The sequence below is a fragment of the Drosophila sulfurigaster genome, chromosome X (assembly GCF_023558435.1).
Source record: "Drosophila sulfurigaster albostrigata strain 15112-1811.04 chromosome X, ASM2355843v2, whole genome shotgun sequence".
NCBI classification, from domain to species: Eukaryota; Metazoa; Arthropoda; class Insecta; order Diptera; family Drosophilidae; genus Drosophila; species Drosophila sulfurigaster.
Genome location: NC_084885.1, coordinates 13663174 through 13689708, shown reverse-complemented (window position 1 = coordinate 13689708; position 26535 = coordinate 13663174). Strand labels below are relative to the sequence as shown.

Below are 26535 nucleotides of genomic sequence, written 5' to 3'. Positions count from 1 at the left end.
TATTTTTGTCATATATGCATTTGGTATATTTTAAAACCAATACCGCACTATTTTGCTTTCATTAGAAATGGATAGAGAGTATCTCACGGTCGAGTGTGCTCGACTTTCATTCTTGTTTTCTTTGCTTTGCCACCCTGAAAGAACATTTCTTTGCCTGCTTCACTTTCTTTGTGCTGTTTGTTGTTTTTGTTACATCGCCAGATTCCCAAAGCGGAAGTGGAATAAGCATATGTTCAACTAATTTTCGTTGCATGCCTCAAGTGGAACGTGCGCATGCGTCAAGTGGCATGTGAACAGCGCAATACACTTGAGACTCCTTTCTTTATTTTTAGATCTATGTGAATTGCAGTCAACTTACTAATTAACTAAGAAATTGTTTGTTTGTCATAGCGCTCACTAAGCAAATGAAGTTAATTACTTGCTGAGTTGGTAAGTTTTAGAGTTATTAAAGTATCAGAGAGAACTACGAGTTTATAATGAGCTTAAGGTTAATTGAACAGAAAGAAATGCGATAGTTTGAATTGGATATAAACCGTTTCTCAACAATAAATTTTTATTAATTTGTTTTGTCTTGTTTTTACACATGTATAATATTACTTATTCATTAAAACACATTTCGCTTAAAAGTAATTTTTCACGAATTTCAGTTAAAACATTGTCATAATTCATAATGAACTTGTTCGACTTTCGACATTTGTCGTCAACAAATTTGAATAATGTCAAATTGGGCATTGTTTGGCTTAATTCATTCTTACTGCTTTTGGTAAGATATACACAAGATATATATTAGATATATACCCAAGAATATCTCATACAGACACACACATACATAGGTTTTATATGAGTTATTGCGTTGATCGCAGGCAAACAAAAGGTTAAGCAAAAATATGTTTTGATAGCTACATTGTGTTTAGTTTTTTTGTGTTTTCTTATTTTTTTTTTTTTGTTCTTTCGGTCTACATATGATACATAAAATTAAATTTGATTTTTGTTTTGTTTAAAAATAATAGTAAGACACCACAGTCATGATTTGCAAAAAAAAAAACAAACAAAATATTAAGGAAATTAATGGAACGTTTAGGAAAATTGCGTACGCATAATGAGTCCATCCATACTAAGGTAGTAGCAAAATATTTACAAAAGTTGGCAGTGTGAAATAGTTTAGGATGAGAGAAGAGAGATACATATATATATATATATATATATGGAAAGAGAGCGAGAGAGATAGAGAGAAAGAAATTTGATTTTCGTGTATTTTTTTTTCGTTTTTTTTGTATTTGTTTAATTTTATTTTCGCGTCAAAAAAAAAATAAATAAATTTCTTCTTAGTTTCCTTCCATGTAACGTCAATTTTGATTACAATGTTTAAACTATTATTTCGCGTTAAATTTTGCTAAAAATGGTCATTATCTTTATTTTGTTGTTGTCCAAAAAAAAATAAGAAACAATGCACACAACAACATGAATGTTGTGTATGGGGAGAGTATCGAGAGTGCTTTGTTGTAAATGTTGTGAGTATGTAATTTGTTGCGTTTGTTGTTGACCAGACTTGAAGAGCGGTAGACGCTGCTGAGGACGTGGCCAAGATGTGCTTAGATTAGTGCCGTAATCAATTTAGCCTTGAAGTTCACGAACTTCTCACTGGTGGCGGCAACGCGCTGTAAATTAAGAAAGTAAAATAATAAATATCTATTTTGTATAATCAATTTAATGTTGATTTTTACCAGAATCAAGTCCTGCACCAAATTGGCCAGTCCACGATTGGCGAGCACGACGAGACGCGTCACAGGGCCGGGAATACCTTCGGTGTAGCCATCGGAGGCACGTGTGCTGTCGCTGCCCGCATCGGTTTCGTCGCCGCTGCTGCTGCTCGATCCGCCGCTCACACTGTTGGCCGCCTCATCGCCCTGTTGTGTCTGCACGCTGCCCGAGAAGAGCTGCAGCAAAGATCGGGTTAGTGATAGATCAGAAATCAGAAATCAGAAATTGGAGAGAGTTTTTAACTTACGCGCACTACGTCCAGCAAAAAGTTGCCAGATCCTCCGCCGCCTCCCAAACTGTTGCCACTGGCACCGCCGCCAGCGGCTCCGCCACTTGATCCTCCAGCGAGTCCAGCACCTCCGAAGCTCAGGAACCTTTTGAATAGATTACTTTTGGGTGTACGATTGCATTTTGGGATTGGGATTGGGAATGGAAACGTGGACCAAAGTGTGTAATTATTAGTATATGTAAATGTTGTTGTGTTTGGGGTAAGGGAACTCTAATTTAAATTGAAATTTCGATTAATTACGAAAAAAATTTAGAAATGTTGCTCAATACACTTGATATCTCATTTTGCGGAAGATTTCTTTTGTAACGAATAAAAACGTAACTGATGTATTGACTGTTAAGTGCTACTTTAAAACATATTATCGTAATATAAGAATCGATTTTAAAAAGGCAGTTAAATAAAATATATTAAACTCTTGTCTAATGACATAAACAATCATTCATATTGAACAACTTATTTAGGGTAACTTTCTGATTAATTAAAAAATGAATACAAAGCTTGTTACAATCGAGAATCATAAACATATCTGGCCATGCGTTTACATTTTTGAGCGCATATTGTTAACTATTTTTAATGATTATTCGTTGGTAAATGAATTGAATACAATAAGAATGAAAAATATTAAAATTGCTGACTAGAGCTTCCTTTTTATTTATTTAGCTAAGTAGCTGGGTAAATGTAATGGTAAATGTATTTTTAAATGAAAAATTAAATATATATCCAATTCCATGGCGAAAATGACGCATGCGACATTATTTAAAGTGAAAATACAAAACATTTCTTTATTTTGAGTAAAGATGAATCTTATACTTTGATGGACACTTTATTTAGAGCTAAGAATGATTTTGGAAATATTTTTCCGTTTTAAGATAATTGAAAAAATTAACAAATTCGTACTCAAACCAAAAAATGTGCGAATTCATTCATTTATTTTTAATTTTTCGTAAAACAGAAAAAGTTTCTAAAATCAATATAAACTCTTAATAACATATATACAGCTAAAAGAATAACATTTACATATTTTGAACATTGATACAGTTTCAGTTTTTGTTTTTTTCGCTTTAGATAGTGTCACACGTAACAAATTTCATCAGAGATTTACCCATATGTGTAATATCTGATAAATTGGCGTCACAATCGAAAATTATTTATTTAAGAGGGTTAGATATATTAAAAAATCACACTGACATATATCTAAATTACTATCTGCAAAGCCCTTCGGTTTGGTATCGTAGTCAAAAGTATTCGAAATTCTTGGTTTGTTTCCTACAATTTACAATTCTAAGAAGCAAAAGGTTCGTGCACTGGCTAAATATGTGCATGTAAAATCGTGGTGAATTTGTGACTAGTGATTTCTGTAGTTGTTAAATATGCAGTAATCGTTGTAAAGTGACTGACCAATATTGTTTTGTGCGTGGCGTGGCTTCTGTATTTGTACTAGGTATGAAGGGGGACTCATTTGATTTTGGGTTTGCCTTTGCTTACCTCTTGTTACGATCATCCAGATCGGCCGTATCCTCGGTGGAGTCAAGTGACAGCTCATCGATGGCTGGCGACTTCGATTCTGAGAGCTGCAAATCGTTGGTGCTCAGTGTCTTGACACCGGACGCTCCGCTGCCAGCGGCACTCACGGTGTTCAGTTCATTGTTAAAGCTCAGCTGGATGGGCTCATTCGATTTAAGTGGAATTGGCGCCTGGGAGACGGGCAAACTGATGACTGTCTGGGCAGCTGCGGCGGCTTCGGCTTCCTTCACCTGACGTGCTACTCTGATGGTTTCCTCGAGCTGTTTGTTAATCGCCGAAAGATCGATTTTTGTATCGGTGGCGCCGTTCTGTGATCATCAGTTTACGGTTTGTTGTTTGTTCGCAGAATTTGTTGAAATGAGTTTGTTTTTTTTGTTGGCGTTTTTTTTGGCGTTTTGTTTTTTAATTGATGCATTTTAAGAATTTCGAATTTTGCAGTTGATTTTATGCGTTTTAAAAATGTTTTTTGTTTTTTTTTTTCGGATACGTTTGTTTTGGAGTTTGGCAGGTGCGTGGTGAATTTGTTGTGTGGTAAAAGGCAGAGTGGTGAATTCGGAATTTGAGTGCAATGTGTCGAGTTGTGTTTTGTATTGAGTTGAGTTGAGTTGAGTTGAATTGCAAGTATAAGAAAGACAACTCGATCAATGTGTGCGTGTGTGTGTTTGTGTATAGGTGTGTAGGTGTGGATGAATGGGAGTGGGTGTTAGTATTTGTGTTGGCAATGTGTTAAGATTTTTAGCCAGTTTAGTTTGATATATGATAGATTGACGTTTAATAATTGGGGATTAATTCGTTGGTGATGAAATAATGCACGTGCACAAATGCAATTGATGTATTTATGTATACATTTTCACATATTTTTGATTTATTATTAGATTATTTCGATTATTATTTCGTTTTAATTGGAGTTTTGAAGTTTGGCGTTTTTGATTTGCGATTGCGAAAAATTACAAAAAAATAACGGATTTTTTTTTTACGTATAACATTTTTGTAGTTTTTGTTATATATTTAATTTCATATTATAATTTTTTTTTTTAGTTATTTGCACAAATCGAATCGGTTTAATGGAACATGAAAATAAAGAGAAAAAGTTTCAAAATAAACAAGAGAGAAAAAACAAAAAGCAGATAGAGACAAGACAAATGAGCGAGTAATAAAAAAAAAAATACAAACTATTGTATAAAGCAGGGACGCTCAAGTAAAGTATTTTGTTTTTTTCTTTTGCACTGAGCGAAAAGGGTGTTGACAAAGTTAAAACATAAAGTGACTATCAAAATTTAAATATTATAGAATTAAAAAAAAAAATTACAAAAATGCCCGATTTTAAACTGAGCTCTAAAAGCCTAAGCAAATTTCCCGGATGCGTCGATGGTACTGAAACAACATGTGAATATTCAATTAAGAAATTCATTATTGCCAGACAATATCTAATTACTTATAAGTAAACATTCGGTTTGGGGTATGCAAATTGTATTTATTCATTACAAAGCGTACATACATGGAAAATAATTGCAAATTAAAAGTTACATTAAAACGAATGCATTTGTGCAAACACCATTTCTTTTTTTTCTTTTTTGGATAAATCTCAACGGACAAAATAAATGTGATTAAGTTGTTCTTTATATAATAGAGGAGAAGTATTTTGGGATTTTACTCTTTTATATAATATAATGAAGAAAATGAGTCGGAAATGTTTTGTTTGTGTTTTTGAGGCTTCTTCTTCGGTTGAAGAAGGCAGAGAGAAAGAGCACAAGCGAGTGATTGAAGCCATTAAAAACTATATTCGAAGCTGTCATCGAAAACGAGAAATGTGGGTGGATGGCAGTGTTTTGTTGTATAAGTTGTGCAAGACGTACGTATGAAATGCAAATGTATTGTATATATTATGTATATATATGGAGATGGAGATTCCATCATCAAGAGATATCATATAATACTCGTATAATAGATAGATGAGAGAGTGTTATGCAAACTATGAGTAAACACTCGGAATGCTGAGTGTTGTGATAACACTAAAAAAAGAACACACTCCAAGCACTTGCGCAATTGTAGTTGAATCTCTACTCTGATATAGTATGGATGAATTTCTATAAAGTATGTCGATGATGCATTGGAATGCACAAAACTCGTTTCATTTAATGTTATAAGTATTTTGGTATATTTAATTATTATAAAAACAACTTAAAGAACTAATACAAAAATCATCATATTTTAGAATTCAAATAAATTTTGGAGAAAACAATTTGTGTTACAAAAAAACGCATTCATGAATAAGGAAAGACAGAGACAGAAAGAGAGATACATAGAGAGAGAGAGAGAGAGAGAGAGGCAGAGAGAAGACAGACAAAGTTTGGACAGCGATGGAAGAAGACAAGCAAAAGATGGCAAAGACATTGTACGAAAATTTTGTCACAAAAATTTTGGAAATGTCACAAAAAAGAAATGACTGTGCATTATTTGTAGTTTAAAAAATGTATCGAAACCCAGTATCTTACAAAGTTTATAACAATATATATATAGTACTAATAGCATTCCAAACAATACCAGTATTAAAAGTAAAAAATGTAAATTTGTTTTGTTTGTGTGTGTTTTGAAGAATTTGTTGCTATGGATGTGGTTCACGTTGTTTCGATTTGGAATTGCTTTTTGCTTTTTGTAGTTAGGCCAATTCTTGTAGCTGCTTTGAAAAACACGGAACAAAAATGTGAAATCATTAAAGAAAAATTGAATTTTGTTGTTTTGCCAATTGCTTTGCGATGGTTTTTGCAGCAAATTACACGCACATTTTCTGGTTGTCGTTATAGGAGAAAGAAGTTGTTGTTGCTGTTGTTGTTGTTGTTGTTGCTGATGCTGTTGTGGTTTATTTACGACGACTCGCCTCAGTTGTCGTGGTGCTGCTGCCGCTGCTGCCGCTGCTCTTCGGTTCCGAGTCAATCTCATTGTCATCATCGGTGGGCTCAAAGGTGGGCAATTCGATGGTGACACGAGTGCCACTATCGCTAGACGATCCGCTGCCAGCGGCATTCGAGTCGCTGCTCTTCGTGCCCTCATCGTCATCATCGAAGTCGGCATCGAAGGATTCGCGAGCTGAATTGGCGGCGTTGCCCTGAATGGCAGTGCGCAACACTGTTGGGCCCAAGGTGCGCAACAGTTTGGAGATGATGCGATTCGCTTGCTCATCAATTTGCTACAACAACCAACCAGGTTTTTTGTTTTATATTTGTTTAAGCCGAATTGGGGGTGTGTTTGTGGTACACAATGGATACAGTATAAAAGAGTGTGTGTGTGTGGGTATTTGTGTGTGGAGGAATGATAAGTAGTTTAATATGACTTGTCAATGGATCGCTTTTTGGGGTCACTAAATGTGATATGGAGGAAGGAGGAAACAAAATCGGGGCTAGTTTCATGCTTACATTTTTGCACTTAAAATATTATACAAAAAGAGTGTGTATTTAGTTTAGTGTTTAGTTAAAACTAATTCCATTCACCAAGTGAATTTCAGTACGCACTTTCAGAGAGATGAAATCACTTTTAAAACATTGCGTTAAACCCGCTAAAACCCTTAAGACCGTTAAACACAAACGATAGTACGCTAACGATAGTACGATAGTACTATAACGATAGTAACACCTAACTAAATGAGATTAAATATGCTGTTGTTGTTGTTGTTGTTGATGTTAATGGTATTCCTGTTTGTCGTTGTTGTTGTTGTTGTAGTTGTGGATAATGTTGTTCTTCTTGTTTAAGTTTTTCAGTATTTTGCATTCCATTGCAATTAATTAAAGACCGGCAATAATTTCGTAATATTGCTGTTGCTGCTGTTGTTGTTGGACACCGTCACTGCTGCTATTGTTGTTGTTGTTGTTGTTGAGGTGGTTGTTGGCGGTGCAAGAGTCGTTGTTAAATTATCTCTGGTTGTAATGAAATAATTGGTAGAGTTTAATAAACGATTGATATCGGCAATAATTGTAAACAATTGTGGTTCATCGAGAACACTGTTGTTGTTGATGTCGATATCATTATTATTATTATTATTGTTGTTGTTGTTGGGAGGCTGGGTGGAGATGGTGATGGTCGAGGTTGAGGTTGATTGGGAAATATCATTGCTTGCATCTTCAGTTGTTGTTGCTGTTGGCTCAATGCCCAGGAAACGTGGCAACAACGCCGATGGCAACGCTGCACTTGTTGTCAACTCTGTGGTTGTTGTGGTTGCAGCTGCTTCAGTGCTTGTTGTCGTTGTTGTTGTCGATGTTGTTGGGCTGGGACTGGGACTAGGACTGGTTGAGGAGGTAGTTGATGATGTTGATGTTGATGTTGATATTGATGCAGGGACATTTGTGTCGATCTTACGCGCACTCACTTTGTTCGCTGACGACGATGCCTCCGACGATTCGGGCGCAAAAGTGGGCAAATCAATTTTCACCTGCGAACTGCGATCAGCATCCGCAGCATCTGCAGCAACCGAAGCAACCGTTGAACTTGAAGCTGAAGCTGAAGCTGAACCTGAACCTGAATTCGAACTATCATCGTCATCGAAACTATCGTCATCGAAATCGGCATCGAAGCCACTCGATTCCGTTGTGCTGCCTCCAGCCGAGGCTCCACCACGATTGCCAGATAGAATGCTATTTAGAAGACCAGGACCGGCGACGCGAATTACTTGAGCTATAATGCGATTAACAATTGAGTCGATTTCCTAAGAGGGAAGAGGAATAAAGAGATATGCAGAGTATGCGGAGAGAGAGAGAGAGAAAAAACGAGAAAAGAAATTGTACAATCGCCTTGTTTTTTTTCTTGCTCCAATTAATCAATCAAATGATTTTGATGACATCTTTCTGTTGTTTGAGTTGAGTTGAGTTGAGTTGCTGTTGTTGCCATTTTGCTTGTTGTTGTTGATGTTGATGATGGTGACAGACGTCCATGATATTTGTTGCGAATGATGAGAACGTCTTTTCTCTTTTGCTTTTTGAATTTGAATTTTAGCTTTTTTTTTATTGATAATGATTTGTGGTGGTGGTGGTTGTAGTGGTGGTTGTTGTTGTTGTTGTGGTGGTTGTGGTTGAGATTGAGGTGGTTGCTCTTGCGGTTGCTTTTGTTGCGGCTGATTTTGAGAATTTTGTGCTTCACTCGCAACGCGATGATTAGCCAATTGTTTGATGTTTCGTTTGATTATTTGTTTGATGCTTTCTTGTCTTCAGTTTAAGGATTTTCTCTGTTTGCATTTGTGTGCTGTTGTTGGTGTTGGTATTATTGTTGTTGTTGTTGTTGTTGTTGTTGTGTGGGTTTGTTTTGGTATTGAAATCCGCAAGCCTTGAGGATTTTGTGTGTGTGTGTGTGTGAGGTCAAGCTTGTCTACAGGTTGCTGTTTTTGTTGTTGTTGTATTGCATGGCATGATTAAGTGCATATTACTAAAGTACCTAGTGCTGATATTGTATTTGATTTTTATTTGGGATATATATTATATAGTATATAAATACATGCTGTAACTACTGAGAAGTAGATTGGCGCAATAAATTGACTACTTAAATTTGGGCATGCAGCTTAAATTTTTGGCGTGTGTTTTTTGGGGGGAGCGTGGTAAATGGTTGTGAAGGGGTCGAGCGGGGCATAGGGGAGATAATCAACTAATTATCATGATAGATGCCAATATAATAGCACACATCATCATCATCATCTCCTTAGGCCATGCTGTCAAAATCCTTATCAGGCTCAAATTTCGTTAGCTCCTCCGGTAGCATCTCATAGTCCATGTTAATCGGCAGTGCTACATCATTATCATTGTCATCATCTTGGGTCGATGGCTTCCGGGGAGAAGTACGCTCGAGTTGCGGATTTAGAACTGTGCCCAAAACGACGGGCCCAACACGTTGTAAGATATTATTGGCTAGACGATTAATTTGTTCATTGATTTCCTACGAAATGTGCAGGCAATACGACAATTAACACAATCACTGAGTGCCACACGACGCTCCGACGTATATATCGAGAGTACATACATATATATATAGAGCTGGGTGATTAGAGGGGAGGGAACGGAACTGACTGTCTATCTATGAATCTAAACTTATTCTCTTTTCATTATTTTTCTTATTTTCTTTTTGTTGACAACCCTTTTTCAAATACACTTACTGATACGATAGAGAGAGGATGGAAGCTTTTGATCTATGAATTTCTTTTCTTTTGGTTTTCATATTGGCCTTGCACTTACCTTGGTTATGTCGGGAAAGAGTTCACGCAGCAGCCCAATGGTTCTTTTATTGCGATCGGCTATCAATTGTTCTTGATCTTTGGTCCCAATTGTTAGAACATCGATTTCCTGCAAATGGATGTAAGCAAATTATTAATGCAATTGCATTTTACAATTGTTTATTAACTATTAAAGCAAACAAATGAGAGTTCCCCCAGACAAATTCTAGCACGCTCTTCGACAATAATTTTATACAAGTTGGCAGTAATTTCATCTAGCTTTGCATGCACACTATGCTAATTTGCGCTTTGAATTACAATGGATTCCATTGTCACTTTATTTGTGACTGATTCCGCTGTCTATGTGGCGATGTGTGCTTTGAATGTTTTGTTTATTTTAAGCTGGTGTCAACAACACAATTATGTGATATTTAAAGTAAACTAACAGCCGTTCAACACATATTGTTTGTGCTTATTCTAAATCATTTGTGAGCAAAATAATTAATTGTTAACAAATTATGTGTGAAGCATGTCGCAAATAAGTTGACTATGTTTAGAAAAGCCAATAATGGAAGAACTCTTTTTGGTATAATCTTATAATAATATAATGCCAATAATATAATAGAAGGAAATACTTATTACTCACAATACAATGATAATAATATAATACAAAGAAAAACTCATTTGTATAAAGTGCAAACATATAATTTCATTCGTTGGACTTTCAGAAATCTTATTCCATGTAAAGTTGTGTATGAAAGCTTTGACGAATAAAATATATACAGTTAAGAAATTAAGAATAGCACCAATTTAATTAGCACCAATCGTACTTTGTAACGCAATACATGAATTTTGTGTTGAGGACTACGCTATTATTTTAAGAGCAAAAATTAAGACTGCAATTTTGAAAATTCATTAATTTTGTTACCAAATTTGAGTAATTGTTTATTTATTATCAAATATCTTGAAAGTACAGCAATAAAGAACCATAAGAACATATTGTAGGGAAAACTCATTCTAGTAAAATCAGGTGAATTTATAATATATTATTCAGACAATCTTTAAAAAGGTAAATGGAAAGAAATACGAAGGTGGACAGTCGAATGACCGAAAATCGTGAAGCGCGTTAACTATATTTCTGTATACAAAACATGAATATTCCACAGTTTCAAAAAATTCGCGATGCTTGCGTTAGTCCTCTAGGAATTTGCAATTTCAACAAATGTACATTTAAAATAGAAGAAGCACCAAAATAAAATAGAAAAGAAAAGAAAAAAAAAGTTGTATGGAAGGAGACCATAAATCTTGCCTGAAGTCATCATATTGTATTTCCCGCCACCTTCTTTGTCTGCTAATGAACTTTATTTTAATCTAGCCCTCATTTCAGTCAGCACTTTTCAGGGAGAGTGGAAAAAGTGAGAGAGAGAGTGAGTCCGTTGCCATTTTGCAACATAAATTGCTCATAATTTACAAGGCTTCCACACGAAGTCCATTCAGATGCCTCCTCCCAAAAGCTTACACACAAAATGAGATAGTAAATAAGAGAGTACGAGAAGTAGAGAGGAGACAGAGAACAGAGAAAGAGACACTGTGCAAATGATTACTCTAAAGTTGTTAACTTTAATGGCGATTGCGACGAAACCAAGTCAAAGAAAATATGGCACAAAAAATTTGTAAATTGCATTTTAAAGTGCACGGCAAGTTACTATAATACGAGTAGTGAATGAACTATACAACAATCAGCAGCACGAGCTTTGGATTGCAAATAACGTACTCCATTCGAATAATGATTGCATTAAAAACAAGTTAATGACCCACATTGTAACTGAGTCTCGTAAATTTTATATGCACATTGCATTATTCAACTTTGATTTGTTCTTAAATTTCATTAGTCAATAAAGTACTTTGAAAATTGCTTATGAAACAAAGAAAAAATATTACAAAAATTAACTACGCTTTAATGTATTTTCAATAGGCTACTTGATTTGTCTCACTGTTTACAGTCAAAGGTGTCGTTCGTCTTTGTTTAGGGCTCAAACTTGCTGATTAGTCAGCGCGGAAGCTAGCTCATGATTGGCCGGAAGTTAATGCCAATGACAATGGCAAAAAGCTATAAACAATAAGTTGAAAAGATGTTGTTGCTGCGGCTGAGATTGTACTCCACAAAGTAAAGCGTCAGCTACTTCGAAACCTTTTTTTTTTGTGTATTTATTGACTTTATTTATATATTGTTATGTGCACATGAACGAAATATCTAAACAATCCTTTTGATTTAAATAAATGTTAATGATCTTTGAAATTCGATTGGAAATCAATCTTGCAATCTGAGTGTTTTTATTTATTTTTAATTTCGAATCTGGTTTATCACGCTTTTCATTGTTTCCCTAGTGCCAATTTACATGCTTTGCTTTGCACTTATTTCCGTCAGCCACTTTATGAGTCTCGCTTTGATGTTATCAAAATGCGGAAGTGAAATAAACTCTAAAATATATGTAATGCAGTGCAAAGGTAAAACAGTTTTGTTGCTCTATGAGTACAATTCTCTGGGGATTTTTTTTTCAAAGTTCAACGGGGTTTCTCAACTCATCTTAAAAGTTTTGATGGGATCGGAGTTGGTAGGAAATTTTCTTGGAAATTAGTGAATTTGTCACCAAGTTACATTAAAACTTAATGGGAGACAATAATAATTACTCCCAGCTTGAGGTAAGATTAAGATTTAAAGATCTGCTGTATGTCTAGACTTGACTAGACACAAAGCAATTCTCTGAAAATATTGATTTCTTAATAACAACTTTCAATCAGTTGAATTTCAACTTGTATAAAAGGTGCATAAAAATCTCCCTTAAAAATTAAATATCGGCTACTTAGCGTATATCAAAATATTGAAACTACGATTATATGTATTTAATAGTCGCACTAAAAATTGTAATAGCTTTTGGAATTTGCAATTAATCCTTCTAAACTTTGCGATATAAACACATTGGCGGATTTTATAAAGTCACAGACATTATTTTTTAATTTGCTTAATTTACGGAGAATAATATATGTATAAGAAATATGATGTTATCGAATTTATGCAGACAAATTTTGAAAATTACATTAACACTTCGTTAAGTTATAAGTTTGAATAGAAATTTAAATATTGATCAAATTTATTCAATAAAATTTAATTAATGCTTTTAAATGTAGCCCAAAGAATCTTTAGCTTTATTAAAAATTCAAATAATTAAAAAAAAGAGTGTGCTCGATGTAGTACTACATTCGAAATACCATAGACTACAAAATATACCGGATTGCTAGCTAAAGCAGCTAATAACCGATTGCAGTAGTGTAATTTTAAATACAAAAGTATTTTCTAAATTCGAGTATCTTCTACAATTTTTATCCGGTTCTACAGTAGAATGTACTCGACTGTGTGATACCCTTTGCCCATTTTCAATAAAACCGTATTCTAAGAATATACCAAATTAATATACCAAAGGCCATATTTAGTATATCTGCATACAACATTCAAAATATACCATACCCCATGGTTAGCAGGTATAAAATATACGAAAATTATACACAGTTAAAAAAAAAACTTGCGATTGCTTAAATTTGCTGTGATTATATGATTGTGGGAAACAATCTAATTGCCGTCATTAAATGCTAATTACAGACATTTTAAATACACAACACTCATACATCTCACACAGTTCTGATCATCTCAATTGAAGTTGAAATCAAGCTGATGAGAGAATCGAAAATGCATTTCGAAGTTGTGAAAAGTGTTGTGAAAATGTGAAACACGCGTTTTTCGAGTCGTTTAAAATTGTTGCAAATGCAAATCGCGAAATTTGATGATAACCAGAGCAGAACCAAGTTGAAATCAAATACGAAAAAAGAAAAAAAGAAAAATCAGCTAACGGAAACGCTTATTAATTCGCACTGCGAAAAACTAGACTCGAAGATACCTTACATATTTTTTTGAACACCAGTTTGAGCTTGTTTTAACGGTCTACGTAAGTTAACAACAAATTGTCATTGTGATTAATTTTATGCTTATCACGCAGCTGTTGTTGCACTGTTCGATTTGTGACTTGTCCAAAACCCAATTGGTTGGCCAACTTAGACCTTGCCTAACAAGTACAGCATACCATTGAATAACAATACAAAACGCGACTTACTTCATTTATGTTGAATTAAAACAGAAAGAGAGAAAAAATCAACAACTTGCTTATTTATAAATTAAACATAATTTGCTTACACTGAAATGGACTTCCATTAAAGTCAAACAAGTCACTAACCCTGTACCCAAGCCTACATTTGGCGAATATGTGTTTTATATTTTTGTGGGGCAGTCAACTAAATTTTACAAATTGGCAAATGATTAATTCCTCATTTATTGCATTTAATATTTAGTTGCCGCCTTTTAGTTTTGTATATGTACAAAATCTTGTTGATTTCGTTACATATTTTTTTTCAGTTTTCGCCTTGTTTTTAACGTACTTTTTCTTTTGTCGACAGTAGTAACTGCAAGTAGTTTTGACTTAATGACTGCGAGTCTCGTTTGCCACTTAAAAATGCAGCTACCAACAAATTGCTAGCAATAATAGCAGCCAGCATAAAAAAAAAACAGCAACAACAGCTACAGCTACAATAAAATCACTGCGTGCTGCTGCTGCTGCTGCCATGTGTTCCATCAAATTGCAATTGACGTTTCTATAGCCCGTGTATCGTGTACAACGTGGCGTATGCGTAATGTGCATACTCGTACTCGTAGTCGCTATTACTCGAGAGCTTACATAACGCCAGCTGTGGCAACATCCACGAGCAGCTGTCGAGAAATCTGCATCGCGTCACACTATGCGGCATCGGACCAATAAACGTGGCACAAATTAATACCAAATGCCCCAGGAATCAAATCAAATCTATATGATCAACGTTTAGATACTCTAGATAGTTAATTTTTGTGTGCATAATTGAGAACGAAAAATCGAAAAGCTAGCAAAGAGCAGCAAACACAATGACAAAACTAATTTATGCAGTTCAAATTGCTTTGAAAACACAATCAAAAATTTTAATCGCTAGCTAGCTCAATAAATTGGTCAAGTGTATGTCAAGAACTGCATCAAACTGTTAAGCAAACAAAACAATCTCTTTATTTCATTGACTCTGAAATCGATTTCATATGGTATATACATATAAAGTATATGTATAAACAGTATTATTTTCTACATACCATTTATAGTATAGTAGTAGTATATATTATTTAGTATATAGTAAATATAAATGTATACAGCCAAATTGCATTTGAATAGTATAGTATATTATAAATACACTCAAATTTCATTGGAATAGTATGGTTGATATTTGGCTAAAATGTAGACACAAATATTGTATTGTATACGCTTGAGCGTACTCATAATATAGATAAACTTGCTTTACTTTAAAGATACATTTTTGGCAAATCAAAACGGGAATATAAATTTCAGCATTAGGAACTGATTCGTGAAATATTTTAATAAAATTTATCCACGCTAATTAAAACAGAAATTGAAATAAAAATAGTACGTTTGAAAGTAAAGTTTGAGTTGTATTCGATGCTCTCTAAAGGTAAGTGAATGAAGAATTAATTACTTGCAAGATCTTTGGTATTTAAAAGTCTCAGTTAAACTATTAAATTACGCGTCTTTTTTGGACAAAATTTATAGCTTTGCTAATTGCATAAAGTGTCGTTCACAACAAGTTGGTTACATATTAATCAAGCACTCAAACTCTGCATGCAATTAGCGATGCTTTATAAGTGCCCTCTTCCAATGGCCGAGGTGATTAACTAGACAAGTCAAGATGCAATGCAGAGAGGTGGCCAAGAAGCAAGAAGTGAGTGGCCGAATAGCTCATGGCTTCTTCTAAGAAGTGACAGATAAATTCACGGCTATTGGTTTTGCGGAATGTCGCAGGTAGGCAGCCAGCAGCCAGCAGCAGCAGGTGGCGCAAGAAACAATGTTCGAAAGAGAGCAGATCGCTCAATACTCCGAGTTGACAGCCGAACAACCGAACAACAATGCTGAAAAAGAGAAGACATGTCCAGTGACAAACACAGCGACACATGCTGGTACAAGCATTCGTTGTTGCAGCTCTCAGCTTAAAAGCTTGCTAGCTGATACCTTGGCCATTACGAAATCATCAAGGTCAAAACGATGCGACTGATATGTTATGTGTGATGTGATGTGAACAAGGCGGCCATGGACGCATAGTAGAAGTAGAAGAACCACCGAATGTGACGGGCAAAAAAAAAAAAAAAACATCGAATCACTAAAGTGACTACATTAAGTTGTCAAGATGTGTTAATTGAAGGAGAACTGGGAGAGAGAGTTCAAAAAAAGATTGTTGCTCTGCAGTTGATAAATTGAATCATATTAATTTTGTTTAATTCCCTCTTTTTGTTGGGTTGCATAATGCCAGACGACAAAGCATGCGAATCAATCATTTCGTAGGTGCTGACAAAAAGGTGACAGGTTGGCTATTGCCCAACGCTATTTGTATATTGTCGACATGCGAGTTGTAGAGACTGACCCAGGTGATAATTACTATAGATAATGTCGCAAGTTGAAATTCGCCATGATCGACAGACAGCCTGCTTTTTTTTTGCGTTTATTTTTTTAATTATAAATCTTTTGAAAGTGTCTTCAAGGTGCAATTAAGCAAATTGTCTAATGCTATGGACACAAAAAATAAATCTGAAAACGGATTTCAAATTGGAAATGGATTTAGTGGTTATTAAATAATAAACTTGCTCAATACTTGGACACACACACACACACACACACACACACACACTGAGATACAGCAGCAGCCGGTTTAAATTAAATTGGTTTCGAGTGGGGATTGTGTGGTGGATTGTGGCAACACCCAACACCAAGACCAGCTCGGGTCTGGTCTGGCCTGGTCGGAGTGGCGGGCCAAGGAAACATGTAACAAGTGTGCCAACTTCCTTACAACTGGTCTCTCAGTTTGTTACTACTACTGACATGGGATCTGGTCAAGCCGGTTTCAATTGTAAGCGACTTACAGACCCCAAGACCTGCATTTTGCTCAGCCAGCTGCAATTGCAAAAGTAAAGGGAAGCTTTTTTTCGTTTTTTAGTGTGTTTTTTTTGGTTACTTCAAAAAAGTTGTAGATCAGCCAAGAGTCGTTTACTCGCTTACTCATCCGACTGCAAATTTGTCAAGCAAATAGAAATAACACACAACAGCAGCACGCGCGACACTCGGGTGTCTATAAACTTTACAAGATATATATATTTGTCGAGGGTGGAACACAAAGTTCAATTTCGAATTACACATTTACATTTAGTTTAACCATTTTCTTTGCAATTTTTGCGTTTAAAACTATACGAGATATATATTTGTCGAGGGTGGAACACAAAATGCAATTTGCATTTATTTTAACCATTTTCATTGCAATTTTTGCATTTGATTGATTTCGCAAATGAATTCAATTTAGCACTTAAGCTGTCATTAAAGTGTTTATTTGATTGGAACTAAACAAGTATGACGCTATAAATGCACAAATTAGATATATAAGCAGTCACTGCTCAAAAGTGATAATTTAATTAGAGCATTTTTAATATTTGTGCGCGAATCGAACTTAAGGTTTTTTTTCTTCTTTATAGCATTGAAGCTGCATCTGCCATAAAACTTTACAGCCTTGAGTTAAAAGCCACAAAACAATTTTGTCAAGTGCTAAATGAAAAGCGACTTTGACCAACTTATACCAACTATATATAGTATTCAGTATATCCCTTAAGTCGCGACTTACCTTTCCATTTGCCAGTGGTATTTGCAACATATCTAATTCTTGATTGCCAGCGGGCTGTGGCAGGGGAGACGCGTTTATCAGGCAAACGGCGCTGCAGAAGACCAATGCTGCAATTTGATGTGTGCTTAGCTTCCTCATATTTGATGCTTTTGGTATTTGTTGCTACGTTGGCTAAGTAAATTTCTGCAAGATCGACAAAAGAAATACATATAAATAAATAGTTAATTTTATGCACACACTCGTTAGCGCGTAAATGTGAACAAAATTCAACAAATTAAAACGATTGAGAGTAGGTCAAATATGTAGCTGCTTATTAGTTATTGAGCGTCAATCGGCGAAAGGTCGTTTGTTGACCTTGTCGTCTTAAGATTATGCGGCGCTTGTATGAACTTGTTTTTTTTTTTTTTTTTCGGTGTGTTTTTTTATTTATTTAATAGTTAAATTTGTCAATGAGCATCACAAAGTCCAATTTTGAGATTTTTTAAGTATTGTTGTGTTGTCTACGGTTTTATCGTTTTTTTTGTCAGACATCTTTATATCTTTTATAGCGCTGCGCCCACTGGCGATAGGTAAACAAATAGTATTTTGTATAGCTGTGTGACAGCCAGGCCATAAAAAGTATTAACAGTCGTGATTAGTGCAAACAGTCGACTCTATTCAGAATGTTTGTCTGTCAGTTGATTTAATTGAATGTCGAACCAAAAGATTATGAAAACTTTATGATTTCTGTTGCAGCTCAAACTGTTTCTGTTGCTTCTTCAAAGAGTGATTTGTCGTAACTTGCTTCTTTTTTATGCATTAGACGTGTTGAAAATAGACTTAATAATCCTCGATTATTAATCATTGTCTCCTTATCTTCATAATATTATGCATAGCTCAGAGCTTTATTCTAACATAAAGGATTTTCTAAAGGTTTTTGCTTTCTGTTGCATCTTAAACCAGTTCTGTTCTTATCTTAGACTGCGATCTGAAAGAACTCCTTTGCCTTTTCTGTATAAGGTGTATTCAAGCTGGAATTAATAATCCTTAATCATTAATCTTTATCTACATAACACAATCCTTTTTAGAAAATTTTATGATCTTAAACTTTGCAATATCTCCGTAATAATAATATGCATTATTAAAGAGCTTTCTGATAGTATAAAGCAGTTTATATCATTGCTTTACTTCATCATTCACAATAAGCTTACACTCTTATCAATTGAGCACAGTTAACGTAATTTTTGGTAATGCTTGAAAAACTCAATTGAGTAATTAACGGAGGATTCGTTGCTAAAGAGTTAAGCAAATCTGATTTGATCTTTACCGAGTTAATTAAGCCATGGCATAATATTATGTGTAATCGTAATATTGTGCACATATGTGCACATACACAAAACTTTGTTTTTGATTTGGGATTTTAGCAATTTGGTAACCGCAGCGCAAAATCACGAAACACTTTTGTTGGCTGATAATAATCAAATGATTATAATTATAATTTGTGCGTGGTATCATGTAATAACTATCAGACGAGTAAAGATAAAAACCGAATGGAAACAAGTGAGAGTGCGCTCTCAAAGTCAAAAATATAACAACTATAAAATATGTTTTGATTTTATTTTCAAATAATGAATTATTAAGAATCGAATGTAAATTTAAACTTGACAATCAAAAATAAAGGATTTAAATATTCATTACTTGTGAGTTTTACTTTTTGCAATTAAATTTCTTTATTTTTAAATGAAGTAGAATCAAAAGCAAGCATCGACTGCATACCCGTTTTTATTTGGCAATGGATGCAGGGTACAAACAACGAAGATCAGACAAAAACAAGATGGAAAGGCAGAGAGGCAGAGAGGCCAAACGCGAAATAAACTGGGCGATGTAGAAAGGGAGAGTGAAGATTGCCATCAATGGCTTGAGAGCAACACAACGCGCAGCTCACAGCTCGCAACTCGCAACTCGCAGCCACAAACCGGCAATAACAGAAAGAGACAGAAAGTGAGACGGACAGACAACAGAGCCCAATTGACGGCTGACATGGTTATGTCATCCCGCAAGTGGCTCAAGCGCGCGCGCAACTGAATTTTACGTGTCTGCTTTTACTTTTTTTTTGTTTAGCTGCTTTTGCCTTTGCTTTTGCCTACTTTTGCTTGTCTCTATCTCTGCTGTCTTTGCTGTCTCTGCTGTGTTTGTTGCTCTCCTATGGCAGAGAGTGACTTTTGCCGTTGACCGTTTGGCTGGCTCATTATCAACTGAAACTGAAACTCAAAACTGACTAAACAGACTGAAATATGGTCACCTTCGAAATTTGTGGGCAGCATTTGGACATTTAACATGGTTGTATTTGTATTTTTTATTTCATGACACCACCACTTAATACTTAAATGTATTTATGGCCCATACGACATTGATTGTACGCGAAATGTCGTAATTTAAATAAACCGAACAAATAATGGATCGACAAAAAACAGCAACAACTACAACACCGACATTAACTACAAGTCATAAGTAAAAAATAAGCAGAAATCCCTAAGTGCAAATTGAGTAGTGTTATTTTTTTTTCATTTTTGGAGTGAAGGCAATTCTGCAATCGGGCGTGTCTTAAAAAAACGGTACAGTGGCTTTAAGTAGTAGTGCAAAGTGTTGCACTATTATTTTTTGAGGCAGCAAGTGGGAAGTCTGTTTATCTTGTTGGCCACAATCTCCAATCAAGGTTGACTCTAGTCATTGTGTGTGCTTTGTCTTGCTTTTTTAAGATTTCTAAATTGTCTGTTCCTCTCATAAAATGCAATTGCATTAACAATTTGTTTGTCTTGTTGTTTTTTCTTATTTAATTCTTCTAATTGTACAATCGTGGCGCGGAGCACGCGTTACTCGTTACTGGTTACTGCTTATTTCTGGTGACTCGTTACTAGTTCGCTGCCTCTCAGCTTTTGGCCGGCTGTTGCGGAAGCGTTGTGATTGTTTACATAAGTACCAAATTCAAGGAAAAACCTAGATGAGTGTATGTATGTGTTTGTGTGGGTAACCTTTGAGCCATTGTGATCAAATATAATGATTCGAGTGTGGCGATGGCTTATCTGGTGGGAGGAAAAAAAGCTCCTAGTCATTTTTATACTGAATTTAATTGAAGACTCAAAGAAAGAGTCTGAAAACGTGTTCACCAAGATATGCGGCATATCATTTTTGATTGTTCGAGATTTGAATTTAGATTGAAATCTATAAAATTATGCAATCATTTCTGTTTGAACACTCTAAAGACGCAGCAATTTATCTTTCGGTTCATCACTCTCATTTAGAACGTTCTACTACGAGATGTTCTTAAAAGTCGTAATGTCAAATCATCTTTCTGTATTCGCACTAGTTCAGTACACTTTGTTTTGTTGTTGTAGGGTCAGCAATGCTGGCCTCTACCTATATAGTATACAGCATCTATATGTACATATGTATATAGATTTTCGCACTTTATGTTATTGCATATTTATGAATACAGTTTACTGACAACAACTTGGCACACGCGTTAGTTCATTTCGGATCACTACAAATTGTTCATTTCACAGAAAAAAAAGTAAAATAAAAACAAAAAACAAAGTTCAAATGCAACAACAAAATAAAAGAGTCATAACATTGTAAAGAAAACTACAATACAAATAAAAAAAAAACAAAAAAATATAGTTTAAGTATTTTTGGGTGTTTATGAAGCTTCGTTTTGGAAGTTGTTTATAGTTTTTAATTTTTTTGCTCAGTTTTTTGTTATTGTTTCTTTTTGCGCAACGACTCTAGGAATTTGCGCTTACAGCGACTATTTTTCGGCTTGTCTGATGTTATTTTCGTTTTTTTTTTTTTTGGTTGCAGTTAATGTGACTGTTACTATTGTTGTTGTTGTTGTCGTTGTCGTTGTCGCTGGTGCATTTGTAATAGCGGCTGCTGATCTTGATGTTTTTTCCGTCCCTTATATACTGAATGTTGTTTATGTTTTATGTATATATATTTCATTTGTATATATGTATGAATATGTTTGTGTGTATGTGTGTGTCTATAAGTATGCATATATATATATATAGATATATCCTCACGTTTAAGGCGACGACGACGGTTGGCAACGACGGCGAATACGTACACGCTTTTAATTCGGGTTTAGGTTTTGATTTTGTTTTGTTTTGTTGTTGTTATTTATTTGTTGTGTGTGTGTTTTTTTATTTTGCAGAAGCAGTTGTTTTTCTTTTGCGTTGGATACTTTTATTTTGAGCGTTTAGCTCTTTCTGCGACTGGCGCTGTCTTTGCGGTCTTGGCTGGTGGGCTTGCAATTGATTACTAACGTCATTTTATCATACACTAGCGACTAAAGCTCGAACAAAGCGGCGAAGCGTACAAGTGGCTGGCAGCGACGCCGACAGCGGCCATTGAGCAGCAGCGGACGCTTTAGTTGCTCAGCAACAGCAACAACAACAGCATCAGCAACAGCACCAGCAGCAGCAGCGACGACGTCGGCAGCAACAGCAACAGCAGCGGATGCCTAGCAGCAGTTGGATCAGTTGCTGTTGCTGTTGGCGCCAGACGCTTAACGGCTCTGGGACGGGACGACTGCTGGAGTTGTGCTCAAAATAATTTAAAAACGAAAGTGAGTCAAATCCGCGCTTTTGACTCATAGATGAATGAGTGAAACCCTAACTGCCTCTGCCTGTTGAGTGGAAATACATACCAAAAAAAATAAGCAAGCCTTTTGTCTGTGGAATATACGCGAACTTTTTTTTTTGTTTTTATTTTGTTTCGTATTTCGTTTTTCTATTTGGTTTTGCTTATTTTTTTTAGTGACTATTTGCCACTCACGGAAAATTTCCACTTTGTGACTGCAGCCCGTGCCGCTGCCGTTGCTGCTGCTGCTGCAGCGGCACTTTGTCAGTCTCTCTCTCTCTCAAACTGACAGTGGGCCGTAGGCAGGATTAGGCTTACACAACCCGCCTGTTGTGCTGTGCTGTGCTGTGCAGTGCTTTTGGCTATGCAGCTGTGCCCATCTCATGAATGCCTAATGCAATTTTACATTTAGTGCCCGCTGATTTAATTACTGGTCAGTACATCTTCAACTGGTGCTTCAAGTGATAATAACAGTTAGGTTCGAATTGCTCTTAGGCCCCCGTCTCTTAAGTGACTCTAAGTATCCTCGGCCGAGCATGTAGTTAGTTGCTTAATCCGTTTGGCTTCAACATTTTTTCAATGGGTCCATTCCGCATTCCAACTGCAATTATGTGCATTTGTTTTTCGGTTTTACTATTATTTCTCAAACGGACATAATGTGCTTGCACAACCAAACGCTTCCTTGGCCAAACAACTCTGTATGCACATAAGTTTTTTTGGAACAGATTTTGATGTCTTTCAAATATGAAGCAAAATTGATATGGAAATTTTTTTTCACTTTGAATGATTTAACACAATCTTATTCTTATTTTTAAATATACATATATTCAATATTCTACGAACATACGTATTAGGTATATTTATTACAGGCATGTAGAATATTTAAAATATTAAGTATACTTGAAGTATGATGAGTATATGGTGTATACGCATGCAGTGGATTTTAGTATATTACGTATACGTAATCAGTGTGTTAGAAATCAGAATATTTAAAATATACATATTAAGTATACGTAACATGTCCATGTATTACAATGCAGAATATGTGGTATATTTAATATTTTGTATATACAGTATGTTATATATGTACATACATATGAAGTAGCATGTAGTATGTGCATTAACTTTGGTAAAAAGAGTTATTAATTTTTATAATTATAAATTGAAATAACTTTGATTTTTAACTCTTCGACATTTTTGAGGAGGGAAGATAAAAAAGTTTTACCATTGCTAACACGTATTACAAAAATCAATGACAATTATTTTAATTAATAAATACATACAAATATATAATTCAATACCTGTTGGTACTATTCACAAAAAAAAAACAGCATTACAAAAAAAGTATTGCAACATATATTTGATCGATATAAAATAACTTGCTGGCGATAACATTAATATCAAATTTTTACTGAAGTTTGAAAGATTTTGAATATCGATTAATTTTCAATGGATGTTGTAAATAATTTTGTTGATCCGAAATGAATGGTATAACAATATTCATGAATACACCAAGTTTGTATACAAAAGAAAAAATGTAAGGAAATAAATTAAAGAGCTGAAAATATTTTGAAGATATGCTGTTAAAGAATCTAAAAAATTGACACTCTGTCTGTTTTTTAGTGAAATATAAATCTTATTTATGTATAGTTTTAGCTCGCGGTTGTGTAGCGAAAAAAGAACGGAAAAGCCGTGACAAATTGTTGTGCTCATTGCTTCTCTTATATACATACATACAGTATATATGTATATAGAGTTATGTTTGTATTGTCAACTGCAAGGTGAATAATGCTAAAGGTTAACATCTTGTAATTAACCTCTTAAACTCGAAATCAGGCTGCGTGGGCTCGTCTCTTGATTTGTGGCATGAAATCTTGCAATTTCTGCTTATGTTTATCTGCTCGTAGCATAATCGTGTGATGATAATCTTATGAGACGGACGGGGATAGTCGGTTGGTTGACTGATGTTTGTTAATTGGAAATAAAAACACAGCACAATGCCCATGTACATACAAAGTAAACATGACAAGTTCTCGCAGATTAAATTTCGTGTTTTTCTTTTTGTATTTTGTTGAACACAAACATCGTGTTTAAATTAACTTTAATATTTAATTAAAAAAATAAGCGAGTATAAAAAAGACTCCAAGAGAAGATGTCGTAGTCTACACTTAAGAGGGTAAAAGTTGTATCAATATAATATCTGAGATACGCACAACCGATTTTAAAATATACAGAATTATACCGCAAAAATACTAAAATATACCGAAATCTATATTTTGTATGTCACTATTGTATATTCATATAGAGAATAAATTTCGGTGACCGTGATTGAGATATAAACTTGCCTAAACGACTTAGTTAGCTCCTTTTCAACGTCCTTGTGAATGTTGATTTTAGTGTGCACAACTTAATTGGCCAACCTAGGTTAAAAATTATGGTATCGATAAAAACAACCAATGTCTTCACAAAGACGTCATCATATTTGGTATTTCTACCGCTTTTGGTCTCTGAGGACGTTTCAAGTCCACGTCTTTTAGCTGTTGCACACTTTTTTGGAAGCCGGCAGAAAAACGAGTTGTATTCAAACTGTCAACACGGAGAATTGACTAGGTGACCTAGTCAATGCATATCCGGTTAGCTAATCAATTTCAACCAGTCTAAAATTATTAGTAACAATTGTATCTACAAATTTGTAGAAGTTCAAAAAACTTTTGCCGTCCTCATACGTGGCATTTAAAAAGTCGGCGGGCGTCGTGTTAGGCTGAAGTTCCATGAAGATCAAATGATTCTTCTAACTAACGCCTCTAAAATAGTTGTCGCAGGTTATTTGTCGATAATAAACAAGTAATTATCTTAGAGAATTAGGCTGGAGCTGCTCTAAAGTTGCTGGCAGCAAAATATTGTGTAATTCTCTGAGACTGACCGATGAACTGCTAAAATTCTTTAGTTTAATTTGTAAAGCAAACGATTTAAGGCAATTATTTAAGGGACATTGACTTTTACAATACAGTAAAATGAAATAAAATAATTAAACCCCAACCAAACTTAATCTTTGAAATATAATAATTTAATAGATGCAATCATTGTTGTAATTTCCATAAAATAAAGTAGAATTAAATGAAGTATGGAACAAAAAATTGAATCTGAAATAATAAAACAATAACTCATAATGCAATCTAAAAATGCAGTCGCATAAAAACAATAATTAAATGTTAAATGTTAAATGTTTACTTCGTATGGAATTCCTTAATCCGTTAAGAATTTAACATTTGTACTATACATATATACAAATTTGCAGAATTCTAAGAAATTGTCAAGGCAGAGAGCTGGTAATCAAATGTGTAAAAACTGGTTACCAAATAAATACCTAGCTGTTGCTTCTGCAGCAGCTGCACTAATATAAGTTTTATCTGCATTAATTGATCGATTTCAATTTCTGCAACTATTTCGGGTTTACGTCGTCACGTACAACGCATACAATTTCACAGTAATAATGAATGTCTGCAATAAATATAAATTAATAATTATTCATAGGTTTTATCGAATGCACCAATTTAAATGTATAACGCTGTTGCACTGTTGAATTGATAAATAAATTAATAATAAAATATTATGAATCAGCGCCCATTGAAAAAGCTCGGTTTCTCCCGATGTCGTCAAATTTGCTGCTACCTATCAATAATGTCAGACAATAATGTCCACACACACACATGTGCATTCATAGGGGCTCCAAAAATAAATTTGCTTTACTTTTTGGCAAAACGATGTTTCAACACCTTTATTATGTAGTTGTTGTAATAGCTTGGCTAGAGCTCTTCAATAAGTTTTGGTGCTTACCTTGCAAAGCAAAGCAGCGAAAATTCAGATGAAAAGATCTCGAGATGAAAGTTGAAGGCTACGCCTTTTGTTCGTATGCAAATTGAATGGACTATGCGGGCAAGCAAACACGTCGACGTCGACGTCGTCGTCTGCTATACTAAACAACTATAGTAACTGGGCAACAACGACTCTCCGGCCATTAAAGCCACAAATTTCGATGTCATTTTCGATTTGGCAGCTTTAATAAGCAAACGAGCGACTAAGACTGCTTAATTTCATACATACTACTATAAAATGCTGATCAATGTATTGGTGTGTATCTGTGTGCGCGTTTGAAACAAATCTAATTCACCTTAAACTGATTTCGAACGCATGCAACATTAGTGAGTCGACTCAGACCTCGACGTGTCTTGAGTTGCGTTGATTTGCTCGCCTGGTCTCGTTTTGTAATCGCAAACCGCCAGATACTTTATCTATGAACTGTTTTTATTTATGTTTTTTTCTGTTTTTCTGTTCGTTTGGCTGTTGCTGCTGA

At 34.9% G+C, this 26535-nt stretch overlaps 1 protein-coding gene across 9 annotated transcripts; it reads right to left on the bottom strand.

The window, feature by feature from the left end:
* Positions 1-571: 571 nt before the first annotated feature.
* On the bottom strand, positions 572-21871 carry LOC133847748 (uncharacterized). Of its 9 annotated transcripts, none has more exons than XM_062282944.1 (7): positions 21623-21864; positions 17565-17747; positions 9784-9891; positions 3536-3882; positions 2009-2150; positions 1725-1937; positions 572-1658 (listed from the first exon to the last, which is right to left on the bottom strand). In XM_062282944.1, exons 2-7 carry the CDS (start codon positions 17700-17702, stop codon positions 1593-1595), a joined length of 1014 nt encoding a protein of 337 aa, XP_062138928.1. In that variant the 5' UTR covers positions 17703-17747; positions 21623-21864; the 3' UTR covers positions 572-1592. The 9 variants fall into 9 exon arrangements, 7 of the variants coding, with proteins under 7 accessions (XP_062138928.1, XP_062138929.1, XP_062138932.1 ...); XM_062282945.1 differs by having other exon boundaries at positions 2009-2135; XR_009895187.1 differs by lacking the exons at positions 572-1658; positions 1725-1937; positions 2009-2150; positions 3536-3882 and adding exons at positions 3956-6254; positions 6358-6761 and having other exon boundaries at positions 21623-21866.
* Positions 21872-26535: the final 4664 nt, after the last annotated feature.

Bases quoted from the DNA above. Each gene is read 5' to 3' on its own strand.
- LOC133847748 (XM_062282943.1), bottom strand. From the start codon at position 17,702: ATGAGGAAGCTAAGCACACATCAAATTGCAGCATTGGTCTTCTGCAGC. The intron at 9,892-17,564 runs GTAAGTCGCGAC...ATCCATTTGCAG, and splicing joins TACCACTGGCAAATGGAAAG to GAAATCGATGTTCTAACAAT. The intron at 8,271-9,783 runs GTAAGTGCAAGG...CTTCCCTCTTAG, and splicing joins TCTTTCCCGACATAACCAAG to GAAATCGACTCAATTGTTAA.